Consider the following 14,880-nt stretch of genomic DNA (forward strand, 5'->3'; position numbering starts at 1 on the left):
AAATCCCAACTGTGTCAAGGAGATTCACCTTAATTCTTCCTCGTGGTTCAAGGATAACGGTGGACGTTTTAGCTGAGAATACATCAAACAGTTGGGATTTTATCGTTCTCTGTTGTCAAAACAAAGGGGTTTGTGCTGAGACACTGAAATAAGGATTTGTGAACGATCAAACAAGGTGTGTGTGTGTGTTTTAACGCTGCCTTCACAGTACGTATGTGCCAAGGGGTTTGGTTGAATCTTTTAAAACCATTTTTTCATTTTCTTGGGAAGGTTACAGCAAGTGTCTCTTAAAATGCATCGACAGTTAACTATTACATCGAATTCCTTGTATATCAGACTGAAAACTATCCTCCAATAACTCAGTATTCATATATTGAATCTTATTTTTCATGATGGCAATGGATTATTATTTATTTATTTTTTTTTTCACTTTTCCACATGCTGTCTTGTGGCTGTTACATTTGAGCAGCGAGTATATTTTCTTCACTGTTGCTCTCCACAAATATTGATTTTTAAAGCCTTGGCCTCATGTTATTAAAAACAGCGCCACATCATATTCTATATTGATTTTTTCAGTCAGTCCCTTAAGAGTTTTATTATGGCAGGTGGATAACATTTTCTCATGGCCCATTGTATATATACTGTGATGTAAATAACTATGTGTGGTAACTCATGTTTTTTTTTAAGGATTTCAAAGCCTACATTTCTATCTCTGTCTGCCAGTTTAACAATAATAGACATGAGGGCATCCGCCAGTCCTACAGTGTGTAACTAAATACATGCCTGGTGCCCTGTTTCACCTCCATTAATACTTACATGTGTAATCAAACTACGGATTTAGCGTCTTTGTTCATTATTCTGCTGCTCTGTGCAGTCTCTCTGGAGTGTTTTTAGCACCAGGAGCACTCCCTGGCCTGAGGTGTAGTGAATTATGCAAAACAAGGAAACTGAGAGACCCTATCTTGGGAGAGTTGCTTGTTCACACTACTGTAGCAACACACACACATGCACGCAATCGAGCCTCCTGTGTAGTGTCTACAATGAAGTCCTTACATCTAAGTCCTCTTTCTGTTTGATGTCTGTGACAACTGTCTGTGAAATGGGATATGCTGTCACTCCGGTCTAAGAGTTTTTGCGCATGTTTTTAACTGTTATTCTGTTGGGGTGTGTGTATTTGTGTGTATGTGTGTGAGAGAGATTAAGTACTGCAGATGCCTTATTCTGTTCTGTGTGTGTGTTTGTGTGTGTGTGTGTGTGTGTGCGCGCCGCTCGCGTGCATATCAGCTGAACCTGCTCCTCCATTGGAGAGCTAAATCCCATCTCCATGCTCTGTTCCTCTGAAAAATTCAAACTCCCCTCACCATTTCTGACACGTCACGTCCCTATCTGAGTTCAGCACCAAGAGCTGAGGAACCCGCTCCTAAAAATAACCTTACACTTGTCAAAGTGAAAATGGAAAACTTCTGTATTTCATTGCTATATAGAAATACAGTGTGCATTCTATTCTGGTCAGAAAAAAGCAGTGAAAAGACCAATAGGGGTTGTCTTGTAAGACAAGTTATTTTGGTGTTGCGGTTGTCAGACCTAATTGAGATGAGCTGTGAACATTCAAATGTATATAAATGAAATAGATTTTAACCGATTCCACTGATCATCTTAATGTTAATTATGAAGTCAGAAGCTGACAATTAACTTGAAAGCTGCTGGCAATTTTAAGAAAAGTGCTTGCTGCTCTTTGCTTATAATTTTTTTCCTTCAATTATTTACATATATTTTGCAGAAAAAAAATACTTTTGGGTTTAGCTAGGGCCATATCATGAATGCAAGTGCCTAATTTCCCCAGGGACTGTAGGGACATGCCTCCTTTTATTTCTGTCTCACCCACATTTACGGATTCAGTTTGATTTACTCACTGAAAAAAAAAAAACTCTCTAAACAGTGCTCCCTTACTATCCTGCTGCTAAAATGCTAAAATCCAGATGAGAGTTGATTTTTCATCAGATCCCAGGAGTCAGGCCTCTTAGGCAGTATAAAGGTTGTCCCATCTTATTTCTGGAGGTTGTAGGGCCAGTGTGCAGCTTGAGAGAAATACTGTAGGCAAAACACAGGACTGGAAAAAAAGCACTGCAACCTCCCTCACTTCTGAGACCAAATCCTTGCATGCGCAGTACCTGCTTCCCTCTGAAGCCAAATCCAGCCCAGGAGCTTTTAACTTGCACACTGATTTCAAACAAAAATATACCAAGAAAATCTGTATACTGTTATTTAGGTTGAATAATAAGGCATAGCTCAAGCACTCACATTGATTGCTTCCTTTAATATCCTGATACTCCAGAGACATGAGACCTGAGCCGAGATATCCAGCTGTGTCAGGCTAGCATCCATCACTCACATGGAAAGGTCTAAAGTGCTCTACCACATTAGAGGGGATTCCTATGGGAAGCCCTTGTCTATTAACAGGGCACAGAGATACACTGTCTCAAATGAGATCAGCAGCTCTCAAAGGTGACTTGTTTTTCTTTGGTGTGATAATGGATGGGGAAGCTAATGATTGCTCAAGTAAAGTGCTGTTTTTCTAGCACTCAGCTTAAGATGGGGATTTGGAAACCTGCTTTATTCTTTTTTTTCTCTCACAGCTTTATCCTTGAATAGAAAACAAAATATTAAATATAAACCTATTATTTCATGAATGGATTTCTTTTGAAGGAGCTATTTATAGTTGATGAAGTTGTTGAAATAGGAGCCCGCAGACTCCAGGGGGAAAAGATCTGTATCAGCAAAGAGAAAATCATGCCCTGTTTGAATTGCTAATGAAAACAATCCTTCCACGGTGCTGAGCAGTTATACTTCATGAATAAATAGCCTTGAGGAAAGATTTCTTTTGGTATGGAAGTGTCTGCATTGTTAATGTGCTTGTGTTATCATGGCATGATTCTGAAAATGTTTTTCTCAAGTGAACTTTACTGTACCTCATAATATAGGTGTTGCTCTTGTTCTCCCCATTCTTAACAATTTAGTCACCAGCAATCCTGGCTTTACTTATAAAAACAGCTTAAAATGTTAAAGTAAGAAGGTGCATTCAGGTTATTTGGGCAGAAAAATTGATCTTGGTGCTTCAGACTTAAATGGGAATCTCTGAAGTATTAATTTAACAGACAGCAGCAGCCTACATGTCAGGCATAGACAAGCAGTAGCTGCTGAGTCACTCAATAAAAATGATCCAAGACACTTTCAATGGACATTTACTGTGCAAGTCACCTCTCTATTTAATGCCCTTTAGTCAATGATAAACTATAACTGTCAGGAGACTGTAAACAGTCTATATATAATCTCTCCTCTTGCCATAATGTGTTTGATTAATTAGAACACATTTAAGCAGATAAATGAGCATTTAAATGGCTTTACCCAGGACTTGTCTGAATAAAGCTCTTATTTAACAGAGGATAGGCCTCAGGTCCTTGATCTGCCAAACAGCCCAAACAGCAAAACAGGTTGTCAGTGCCCTCTTAAAAGACTCATATGACAGCACCAAACTATATTCATATAAGCTTTTTCTCACTATTTTAAGTCCAGTGTTCATCATCCTTTTAGCTCTGTTTTGGTCTCCACCAACCCTTGAGGAAAATATCTTATGTTCACCAGCTGGGACTAACTTTGTCTGTCTGTCTTTTTGTGCAGGGTGGGTAGCATACAGTGGGGTTTTTTGGTTGATGCCAAAACAATGAGTTTAAAGGTACAAAAACGCTTAGTAAAGCTGATGGTAAGTGAGGTGTTAGGTGATTAATCTGTGAGTTTGTCACAATGAGTGATCCTTTTTATAGTCCACATTGTCATTTGATCAGTTGTTAATATAAAAATATAAATTAGTGCAGCTTTTAAGCCGTTGAACAAACAACTGTCTTGTATTGACCTTACTAGTCATTCAAACATTAGGATATAATTGTAGAGTATCATTCGTACCAGTTAGATATATAGTACACACTTTCTGGGAAAAACACAGGTACCAGAATACAGTGAGTACTGTTTTCAGTTGTTGTTCTGGTGCCACTTTACTCTGTGGATTCTGCATCCTGGAATTGGGCCATGTGGTGTGTTGGAAAAAGAAAAATCATTGTCTGCTTATCTAGCTCAGTCCTTCTGTGTGGCATCACACCAAGCGGACCCTAACTGTCACTGTCTGCAGAGCAAATATTAGTACAGTTTTCACCGAGGGATGCCAGCTATAAATAGAGTACAGGAAGTCATCCAGGAACAAAACCCAAACGTCTCTGCTGACTTTTAATTTGCAGCATGCAATAATGCCTGCCCGCAAAATAACCCCAGTGCTAATCCCATTTCATTCTCTGGACACTTCTGAGGACAAAACATGCGTCTTAGAGTAAAGAAGATAAGGCTTTTAAACTGCTGTACAGTATCCGAGGACATCAATTTGATCCTTTCTAATTAATGATTCATGGAGCCTTTGGAGGACGGCTCCTGATGGGAAGGTTGAGGCCTATGTTTTTGCATAATAACTGCAGTCCAAGGCAATTAGCATTCAGGACATTATAGGAGAGTCTTTTATCAAGTTGTGATTGTGTTTTCGTTAATCATTTTTAATTCTTGCTTATCACATGTGCTGTATCTCTCATGCTTTCAGGCACACTTAACATTGAAGGCTGAATTTCATTATGTAAAAATGACTGATATTGAGTGGTATCTTTTTAAAGCATTTAACCACCTGTTAATAACTTGAAACTTGTTTTTTTACATTGAGATAATCTTTATTTCACCTCATAATTTTGAGCTGTAAGATAGCAAAACCTCATAATGTCAGTCAGTTCACAAATTCATGTTTCTTACCTCATATTCCCAGTCTGACCTAATCAGCTTCCACTTTACAGTAGCTCTATTTGTTCAGCCATGCATATAACTAGATAACTCACATCGTCATTATGATTTACAGCTGATAGGGATGTTTGAAGTGAAAGCAATTAATGAGAGGTTTTGGTGAAAAGAGGATTATGTTGGAAGATCCACACCAGCACTGACTCATTCAGTGACCTCCAGGGCAAATAGTTGATTCATGAACCAGAATTATTTTACTTCAGAGATACCTTTTCTGTCAGTGTAAGTGAAATAAAAGCTTAAAGGAATAGGCTTGATGACTCCACGGTGCTTAAAATAAAATTAAAAAGTAGGCAAAAACGCAATTCCTTTATGACCCTCAAGGATTGAATCATGCCTTTTATTGGTTTTTGCTTACATTTGTCTTTTTCTGACAGTTTTTGTGAGGAGAAAATTAAGTGTGAGTCCAATTAAATCCCTCTATAGAAAAAGCTTCTGCAAAGCTCTCAAGAATATTGTAATTGAAAAAAAACAGTGATGATGTAGCTAATGAAAAAAAGGCAGTGCAGGAGTTGATGATCAAAATAAAAGAACAAGAGGAGAAACCACCCATTATAAACCATTAGATTTTTAAACAGATTTTTGGTTTCTGCTTTTCTCTTGAAAAGAACCCACTGTCAGGTGTCAGGGCCGTCGTCAGGTGTGTATGTAAATATATGATTAGATAAAAAAAAAAAACCACAGACAACTTGCTTAGCAGGAACAACTTTACCATTCCCCATGTCACATACTAGAACCAAAATAATTAGCAACTGCTTTGATATTCATTCAATATTTAAAGTAATTTTTCATGTAAAAATGTTCCAGCTTGTCATTTGAGAGGATTTGCTTCTCTTCTCAGTTTTATGTGATAGTAAATTGGAAATCCTCCAGTTCTGGTGTCTTGGTTGGACAAAACAAGCAATATGACGACATCCCCCTTTGGCCTTAAGAAATTGTGATGGACATTCTTCACTGTCTCTGTAACATTCCTGTTGCACCAGGTTTGTGTGTGTGTGTGTGTGTGTGTGTGAGAGAACAGTGAAGGGAAGAAGGAAGTCAAAGCTGGGGTGGTGATGGACACAGGGGATGTTTAATGTTCAGCTCCAGAGGTGGGAGTTTTATGTACTGCTCCAGTTCAGAGCGCAGGGTAATTCTGCTGTTATTTGAGCACTTTATGCAGTTTGTACACTTGTTTTGATGCCTGGCCAAAGTGTTCACTAATATAATTTGCTAGGTACCGCCTCCCTGCTGCTGCTGGGTTGTTAGTGAGGGAGCCTGTGGTTGCTTGGCAACGCATTCTATTTGATGCCATGACTCTGTCTTTGTTTCTTGTTGATGTTGTCAACATTTGAACTGTAGCTTTCACTGTAGCTGTGATTGATAGCCTTTGTTTAATTCTGTAGGGTACAGAAGTGTAGGTACAGACGTGAGTAGGGAAATTAGAATTAAGAAAACGGCAAGAAGAGTTATAGTAGGAAAGGAAGGACTTGGCTCTACTTGGTTCCCCCTCAAGGCAGAATCAGGAAACCAGTTACACCCCCCACCCCCACCCCTCCCACACATACGCAGTATCCCAGCCCACTATCTTCCCTGAATGTTCGGCCTATTTTCCCTGTCAAGGTGGTGTCCTAGATTCAAAGTTCCATCAGATGAGTAAAACAGTATGGCTATGAGATTATATTAAGGGGGATGTGGAGGATGGGGGTGTCTGCAAGCCGAACATTTCCTTCCACATGTATTGCTGTTGTACTCTTTCCACTGGATTCAAACCAAGATGGAGTGTGACACTTCCTTAGAAACCATCATCTACTTACTGACCTGTAGGGAAATGGAAAATGGGGAATACTTTTGTTATTTTGACCCTGGAGCAAACACTTATTCCAACAGTTTTTGCAATTAACTCAGATGATGGTATCCGTGTGTGTGTGTGTGTGTGTGTGTGTGGACCCCCTGCATGCCTGTGCATATGCCCTCTCTTGCTATATCGTGCCTGTGTTCATATCTTCACGCTTCTGTTTGTGTTATTAATTAACCATCGGTGTAGGTGTTTAGCCAGAGCAGAATTCACCCGGGTACGATTTTGACTTCTCAGTGCAAATTAAATTACTGAGCGCCGAGCTCGAAGAGACAGCTGGTGATCGCTGCATGTAGCTGAAGGCGCGCAGAGCACATGGTACCTATTATACTACAACAGCTCTTCCCCAAGTCAGCTTAGCTACTGTGAAATGCTGCACTTGTCAGTTGTTTGTTCAACACAGTGTTGAATATTTCACAGCCTTCAACATCTCTGGGCAGTAGAATTAGAACTTTATTTGGATACATTTGGGGGCCTGTGCAGCAAAATGTCATCAAATCGCTGTGTGCCTTCATTGTAATGCACGCATTCCTTGAATGTAATGGAGTCAGTGCTCTTACTGCAACAGCCCAGGTGTGAAAGTGTTGCCAGCCATCAGTTAAATAAAGATGCAAGCGTCATCAGTGCACCACCATGGCCCCAGCCTCCCTAATCTTGTTTTGTGCTCCTTTAAATTAGATCACCCTGATGCACACACACACACTCTCCTCTCTCTCACACACGCACACACACACACATTTGCACAGATTGCAGCTGTACACACTGGCCTCCTAAAAACTTCAAATGGCACCTCTTCTTAGTGCTCCAGAGTATTTTCTTCAACGTGTTAAAATCCAATTAGTCTCTCTTCGCTTGTTCCTGTCACTCTTATCAGTCCTAGCCCCACTGTAGACTCACACAGGATTTATTAAAAATTTAAGCGCTCCTCTTTTAGGGGGATAATATATTGGAAACCCTGCAGCATCAACATGAAGCTCTTTAATAATTCATGTGTAGCCTGGTGAAGACACAACATGGACTGTAGTGCTTTAGCTTTGTAGTGCTGTGACATTTTAAAGAACGCTACCACGCAATAAAGCTTTTGACCAGGAGCTGCTGTATTGCAGCTTGGGATGACCCAAACTAAGTTTGATATTATATAGGCTGTCCATTCTAGCCATTTTACCACCTACTGATAGCTAGTTAGCTGAGCAGCGCTTACCTCCACGTGTTGGTTGAAAACTTTGTCTCCATCTGACTTTAAAATGCTTCCAGTGGACTTGTTTTAACATGTGAAAGGGCCTTATATATGCACATTTGCTACAGAGATGATACAGTGCTAAAAGACTGAGGCTAGAGCCAGATGTCCCAGTTAAATGTCAGCAGCCTCACCAGTCTTACTACAACCCTAAGCACACTGCTAAGCCAAGACTGGACTGTCACTGGTTTAATGAGGAATTTACTGTCATTTCTGGCAATAACTGAAGCTGTTTATAGTGTGGTATTGGTTGAAAATGTCTTATACACCCATGTAGATAATTTTGGTTTTATTTGCCATTATTATCAAATATACACAGCTGACAATTCTGCAGTCCAAGACAATGGAATTGTATTTGTGTGTGATGTTCAGCATCAACATTAAAATCCTTCAGACAAATACAAGACTAAAGTGACTTTCCAGAGACAGTGTTTTATCCCTTATCTCATTATGCCTTTGTGTTGTTGGAGTGTTCTTGTGCAAAAGACTGAAACCCCCATGGATCAATAGTGTATTAAAGAACCATTCCCAAACAGTAGTTAACCTTAAGGCTCAGAGCAGCAAATGTATTCGATTTTGAACTTCCACATTAGACAAAATCCATGACTCTTCCTCGTAATTGTCATGCACCTCTCATCCAGAGCAGTCAAAAGCAACAAACCGTGCCATCCACTATGTGTGTAAGCAATCAAATGCAATAACATCAAATATGCTCTCTGGTTTTGAAGCAGCCCCCACAGTGTGACTGAAGATTAGTTAATAATTCAGAGTTGTTGGAAGCGGTGTTAGCGGGGATGGTGTTCTCTGCTGTTCCCCTTCACAGCTGCATGGGGCCTGCCAGTGACAGATGGCTCAGCCCATGTGGAGAGTTTGGATGCCAGTATAGCCCGGTAGAGTGTTGGACAATGATTGTGTGCATGTGCATCTCTGTTTCACTTTCTGTTCTATCTCTCTCTCTCTCTCTCTCTCTCTCTCTCTCTCTCTCTCTCTCTCTCTCTCTCTCTCTCTCTCTCTCTCTCTCTCTCTCTCCGTGCTCTTCCTTTCACACTCTTTATCAATCTCAGGCTCATATTTTATTCTGTGCTATTTTGTGGTTTTCTTTATCATAGCAGACTTTGGTGTTAAAAGAAAGCTTTGAGATGCTGTGGATCATGTTTCACTTATCGCTCCATTAAGTTTATCACAGAATGTGTTCTGCTGCATATTTTTGTTAAGTTATTTCTGTCCTGATGCTCCTCTGCGGGAAGTCCAGGTGTCTCTTAGAGATATTTTGAGCTTTCCGCATGGGCACAGTCCCCGTCCCTGCTCACAGTAGTTGGCTAGAGGACAGCTCAGTGCTACTTGTTGGAAATCACAGCGACAGCAGGACATCGTAGCCATTCTCAGAACCCAGCTGATACTGGGTTTTTCTGGTCTGAGCAACATTTTTTTTCTAATATTCATACTGTTTTCTATTGTAGAAATTCTAGCTTCTTAGTTAGTAAAAGATGGCAACAAATCTCTCTCAAATCTCAGTGGATTTAAGGGCGCAGGATGGATTCAAATTCAGAAATGCAATCTTACAGTTGCCTGGAATATGAGGTTCATTTATGGATGGCTGTGCCAGTCCAGGAGTCTATGTCTGAAGAGAAAATAAATGATCATACCATCTGCTTTATCTGAAATAACCATATGTAATACTCAGTAGAAATGATCAAACTATTGTACTCTTACTGTCAAATGCACATGCATTTTTAAACTTCTTTTATTACATAAGTGTAATAAAATCATACTGCTCCAACAGAGAGACACTTTAAATTCACAATGAAAAATTAGTTGTGTAAAGTCTGAGTCTGTATATCCACACCACTGTCTGCTCAGCTGTGATTTTACTCCATCAGCTCACATGCTGTCTGTGCCGAGCATTGTAAACAATCTGCTCAACAAACTATGCAATGAAGACACAGATTCGGACAGACTTTAAAATTTATACACGATATGTCACATTCATCTGTCATTTGCAAGCATTCAAAAAAATTGCATTAGTTTGGATATTTTTCAGGATTCTTAATTAATAAGGCTCATACTAACCATTCTTGTTTTTATCATACTGTATATCTTTGTTCAGCTGCATAACATAACCAGTAACCAAAGCCTTGTCTTTTTGTCTCATCAGAGCTGCCAGAGAACTGGACCGACACCAAGGAGACTTTACTGGAGGGGATGGTGTTCAACGTGAAGTACCTGGGTATGACACTGGTGGGCCAGCCTAAAGGAGAGGACATGGCTTCAGCTGCCATTCGCAGAATTGTTGCCACTGTGAGTCACTGCTCCCCTTTCTGACTCAAATAACTTTATAATGCCTGTATTCTACCCTGAAAATTTATAATCCCTGCTTGACAAATCTTGTGCACTCTTTATCATATTCTGATATTTGCAAGCAATGTTCTGTCGGCGAGATCAGCACCTTCACTAGCAACATGAAATTTCAAGAGTGACATTGTGAAGATTTCAATTAGGGGTGCTTTTTATAGAAATTCTCCTGTGGATTTGTGAAATTACAGCCTCAAACTGCAATGCACATTATTTGAATGACATAAAGGGGAATAGTTGTTAAATTTAGATTTTATCCATGCTATCCTGATGATCCAGGATGATGTTTTTGTCAGGATAGAAGTTGCTAAATGGTTGCACTGTATCTACAGTATGTACAACTTGGGGAACCACTACAATGAAAACAATGAAAGGAGGACTCTCTCAAGTCAGCAAATGTATTTTTATGGTCAGGAAATTATTGTCATAATATTCTAATTTGTATTCATTGATTCTAGTGTGCTGTTCTTACAATTAAGGAAGCAATAAAAATGTGCTATCTTTTTTGTGGATATTGGGAAATTGTTCAGTAAACTGCTAAACTGCCCACTGGAATTACTTTAAAACTAAATAATGAGTGGTGAATTCCCTCAGCTTTGTCTAATTCTCCGGGCATGTACTTTATAGTTAGGTCATGTTTACATCAAGGTCAGTATGGCTGCATAATAATCATCGCTGCTAATCCAGGATTAAAGGAGTTGTACGTTCGCAGCAGTCAAATCAGTGATATGATGTTTACTTAACAGCACTGAGCCTCACAGGGGATTTCTGAGCATGGTTCTCCATGTCGATTCAGAATCCTGACAATTCACAAGATTGTTTTGGAAAAACTGCAAATAAACTGCTGCATATAAACCAGCCAGTCTCTAGACATACAAAAACCCCAATTATCGGCATATTTTGCACACAAACCTATATGATATATTCTTCCTTTCATGCACACACACACACACACGCTCACCTATTCACTGAATGCTGCCAACAATGAAAATGTCTAATCTGCTGGAAGGCTTTCTCTGCGGAAAGAAAGGCCTGGCACACGCAGTCTAATCACAAACCCCCCACTTCTCAATTAGAGACTGAACCGAACCTAATGGTGGGATTAAGATTCAATTGATTCGTACCAGGACGGAAAAAAGAAACTCAGTTGTCTCTGTCTGTTTCCTTGGAAACCAATCAACCTGAATGGGGTGACTGAATACATTTGTGACTTTCCCATTTATGACATGCTGTAGTCAGGAGTGATAAGACAAGGCAGAGGGACCGAATGTATAGAGAGTGGCTGAACTTGGCGTATCTCAAGCTGACAGATTGTTTTTTTTTTTTTTTCGCCTTGTGGCACGACACTTATAACATGACAGCAAAGAATGTGGTTGTTAGCACTTCCTACATGAGGCACATCACCCTTTCCTTCCTAGTTTCTTATACTTTCAAGTGATGTGCTGTTTAAGTAGAATGTGCTGTTCGTTGTCACCGTCTCCAGGGTGTTTATGCTCCAACAGAAAGCCATGGCACTGTTCCTGTTGTCCTTGAGAAGCCCTACTTCTCGTTTAAGCACACATCCCACTATTTTTCATCCGTGGCCTCTCACCGCCGTTCGCCTTTATTTCACCTCCTGAAAAAGTGGAAGAGTCCTCATGCAGGGTGAATGTATAAATTTTCAATGAATGATGAAAATACTTCCCTCAATTTCCCCCTTCTTTTTTCTTTCCCCTCTGCAGTCACTTCGCCAGATATCATTAGGTTGTGAAACTAAACTGCCCTCATTTGTTCGCTAATTTCATGGTAAGGAGGTCACTGTGGTTGTCAACAGGCGCTCTCACAGACCACAAGCTCAGCACTGTGGCTGTATTTTCTGAAACTCCAGATGGAGCAGAGCGGCAGGGGGAGTCAGTGGCTGCCAGCCCGACCTCAAGCACTCATTCTGGGCTACATGTTGCTCAGCCCTCCCCTTGGTTCTGTCACCTTTTATAAATTCTCCACATTTCTGGATCAACTCACGCAGGCTGCTTATTTTTGCTCGACAGCCACTGTTCCATTTGAGGGATTTTGGTGTTTAATCAGAAGTAAAATCATCTTATATTTATGTCAGACTGACAGGATAGCTCTGTCTATGCCTGAGGTAAGAGTTTCTCCATCTGATTTTAATGTGTGTCTATGTGTCTTTACATTTCATATCCACAGGCCAGAGCCAGTGCTAAGAAGTTTCGGAAAGTAACTCTGACTGTCTCACCAAAAGGCATCATCATCACAGACACAGAGACTACAGACCTCATTGAGAATGTCTCCATATACAGGTAAATGCTTTTAGCCACACTTGGAGCATGGGTGTGGGCATGGCAATGTTTATCTGTCAGTTGGTCCACCACTTGGTCCATACTATCTCAACAACTGCTGGATTGAGTAGTTTTTACGTGTATTCATTTTATTTAGTTAAATTTAGTTAGCTGTTGAATAGATTGCTATGAATTTTCATACACACATACACGACTCTCAGAATGAATTTTCTTGGCAGATTCTACTTGTGCATCTCTACTAAACACAGACTTCATATCAGAGAAACTGGCAGAGTGGAGTGCAAGACTACTGGCTTCAGGCAAATAATTGAAAGCCTCATGTAAAACATTAAAAATTGCACTACACTGCATGCAGTCTAATTCAAAATTTTCATATTAGTTCCCTCAGTGAGTAAATGCCTGGCTTTATAAGCATGGGTGAGTAATATGACGCAATACATCAATGACTTAACATGGGTTTATTAAATGGATGATTCCTGAACCAAATTATTACAGCTCTAGGTTTTATTATTTTTCATTAAATGGTTCATCACCTATGCCTCACAATGATGGTAATTCCTCAAACTGAGTCCTGAAAAAAAAAGTGATACATAGAGGAACTGATATCATCTATCTAGGTCTTTTTCCCCTCCGTCCACTGCCAGGGTTCCTTTGGCAGGATTAAACCAAGCAGTTTTCTGTTCAGAGCTGTTGTGAGTCTCCTGTTTGATCAATTCACTCGGAAACCAATAATGGGGAGGGCAGGAGGGTCCTGCCGGGGGTGTCTGTTACTGTCTCTCTGTGTCTGTGAAAGCTAACCTTTTCCAGCATCATGCTAGGTTTCATCCTACCAAATCAGTGAGTGTATGTGTGGATTGTGATATGTTGGATAGCATCCTGTAATATAGACTGGGCCTGGTGTCATTGAGGATTACAGTCTAAATATCATATGGCTGAAAAGTGATTACAGAACAGGCTGCGACTGAGACAGAGGATGCGTGTGCATGTGTGCATGTGCGCAGAGGTCTGCATCCCCTCCTGATCCACCTTATCAGCGGTAACAGACCACAGGCCAGAGGAATCAGCCTCGTCTTTGATCTACTTCTCTTCTCTCCTTATCTTCCCCCTCTCTCCTTTCTCCTTTCCTCTTCACCGTCTAGAAAGTCTTTCTTTTTCTGCTCATATTAACATAAACAGAGCTCTGAACTCAGGAATACCCACAACTAATTGCCCACTTTGAAGCTCACGCTGCCGGTCTTTGCCAATACCCCCGAGTAATGATACAGGAGAGATCGAGGGGCCACATACAGAGCTTGGGTTGACTGAGGATTGATTTATCCCCTTTAAGAGACCCCACCCCCACCTCCACCTCTTTACAGCTCCTCTCCCCTCCCGCCCCCCCTTCTTGTGTCTTATTTTTGTTGCACATAATCCATTTATTGGCCAAGAAAGCAAGTGAAGGGTGAAGGAAAGTGGAGTGTCTCTGTTAGGGAATGGATCAAATCAGACTGTGTTTATTGTGCTTGACAAATAAGGGAGCAGAGTTAGATACACCAGGTATGTGTGTGGGTGTGCACATACATGTTGAGTCTAAGCTTGGATGCACCTCTTACAGACTATGTGTGTAAATGTGCGTGTTTGTAAAGTTAATTGCGTATCCACACATACTGGAAGCCGGGCTGTTTCCCTCAGGGAAAGCTTAGTGGGGGGTAGAGAACAGACTGGAAGGCATTGTGCATGGCATTGGAAATAGGGGAAATAGGATCCTCTGAGACATGACCCCTCCTCCCTCCACCCCACCCTCCACCACACACACACACACCACCCACTCGCACACAAACAACACAATATCATCCTTTATCAGTAGCATTTAAGTGTTCACGGTTTCACAACCTGATGTTGCATTCGGCAGCCTTGACAGCCACTCAGATCTTGACAGCCCACTTTACTTTGCATCTAATTGGCAGCATCAGACACTCAGGTTATATTATCATGAGCTTGATCATCCAGTGCTGCTGGAGGTCTAACTGCTGGCAGGGATTTGTCTCAAGGACTAAACTACACAGGAGGTTTGATGATGTTCTACCACAGCAGTAAAGCTTGGTTATATTGACAAAAGTCAATATCACCCTATGTTTTTTTTTGCTAAATAAATCAATACCTGTTAAAATATATTGATATAATACGATGCTGATGGCTATTTGAGCTTAGATTTATAAACAGAAAACATTTGATGTCTTCATATGGTGATTCAACATATGGAGGTTTTTGCTGTTCATTTCACTCAATTG

General features: G+C 40.5%; 1 protein-coding gene across 8 annotated transcripts in view; it reads left to right on the top strand.

Moving 5' to 3' along the window:
• si:dkey-71h2.2 (low density lipoprotein receptor adapter protein 1) overlaps positions 1-14,880 on the top strand; it is an 89,012-nt gene that overhangs the window by 7,437 nt on the left and 66,695 nt on the right. For all 8 annotated transcript variants that reach the window (XM_051071906.1, XM_051071908.1, XM_051071907.1 and 5 more), the window contains exons 2-3: positions 10,117-10,259; positions 12,498-12,610. In XM_051071906.1, the coding sequence (XP_050927863.1) occupies positions 10,117-10,259; positions 12,498-12,610 (256 nt within the window). The remainder of the gene's footprint in view (positions 1-10,116; positions 10,260-12,497; positions 12,611-14,880) is intronic.

Source organism: Lates calcarifer, linkage group LG7_1 (genome assembly GCF_001640805.2).
Source record: "Lates calcarifer isolate ASB-BC8 linkage group LG7_1, TLL_Latcal_v3, whole genome shotgun sequence".
NCBI lineage: Eukaryota > Metazoa > Chordata > Actinopteri > Centropomidae > Lates > Lates calcarifer.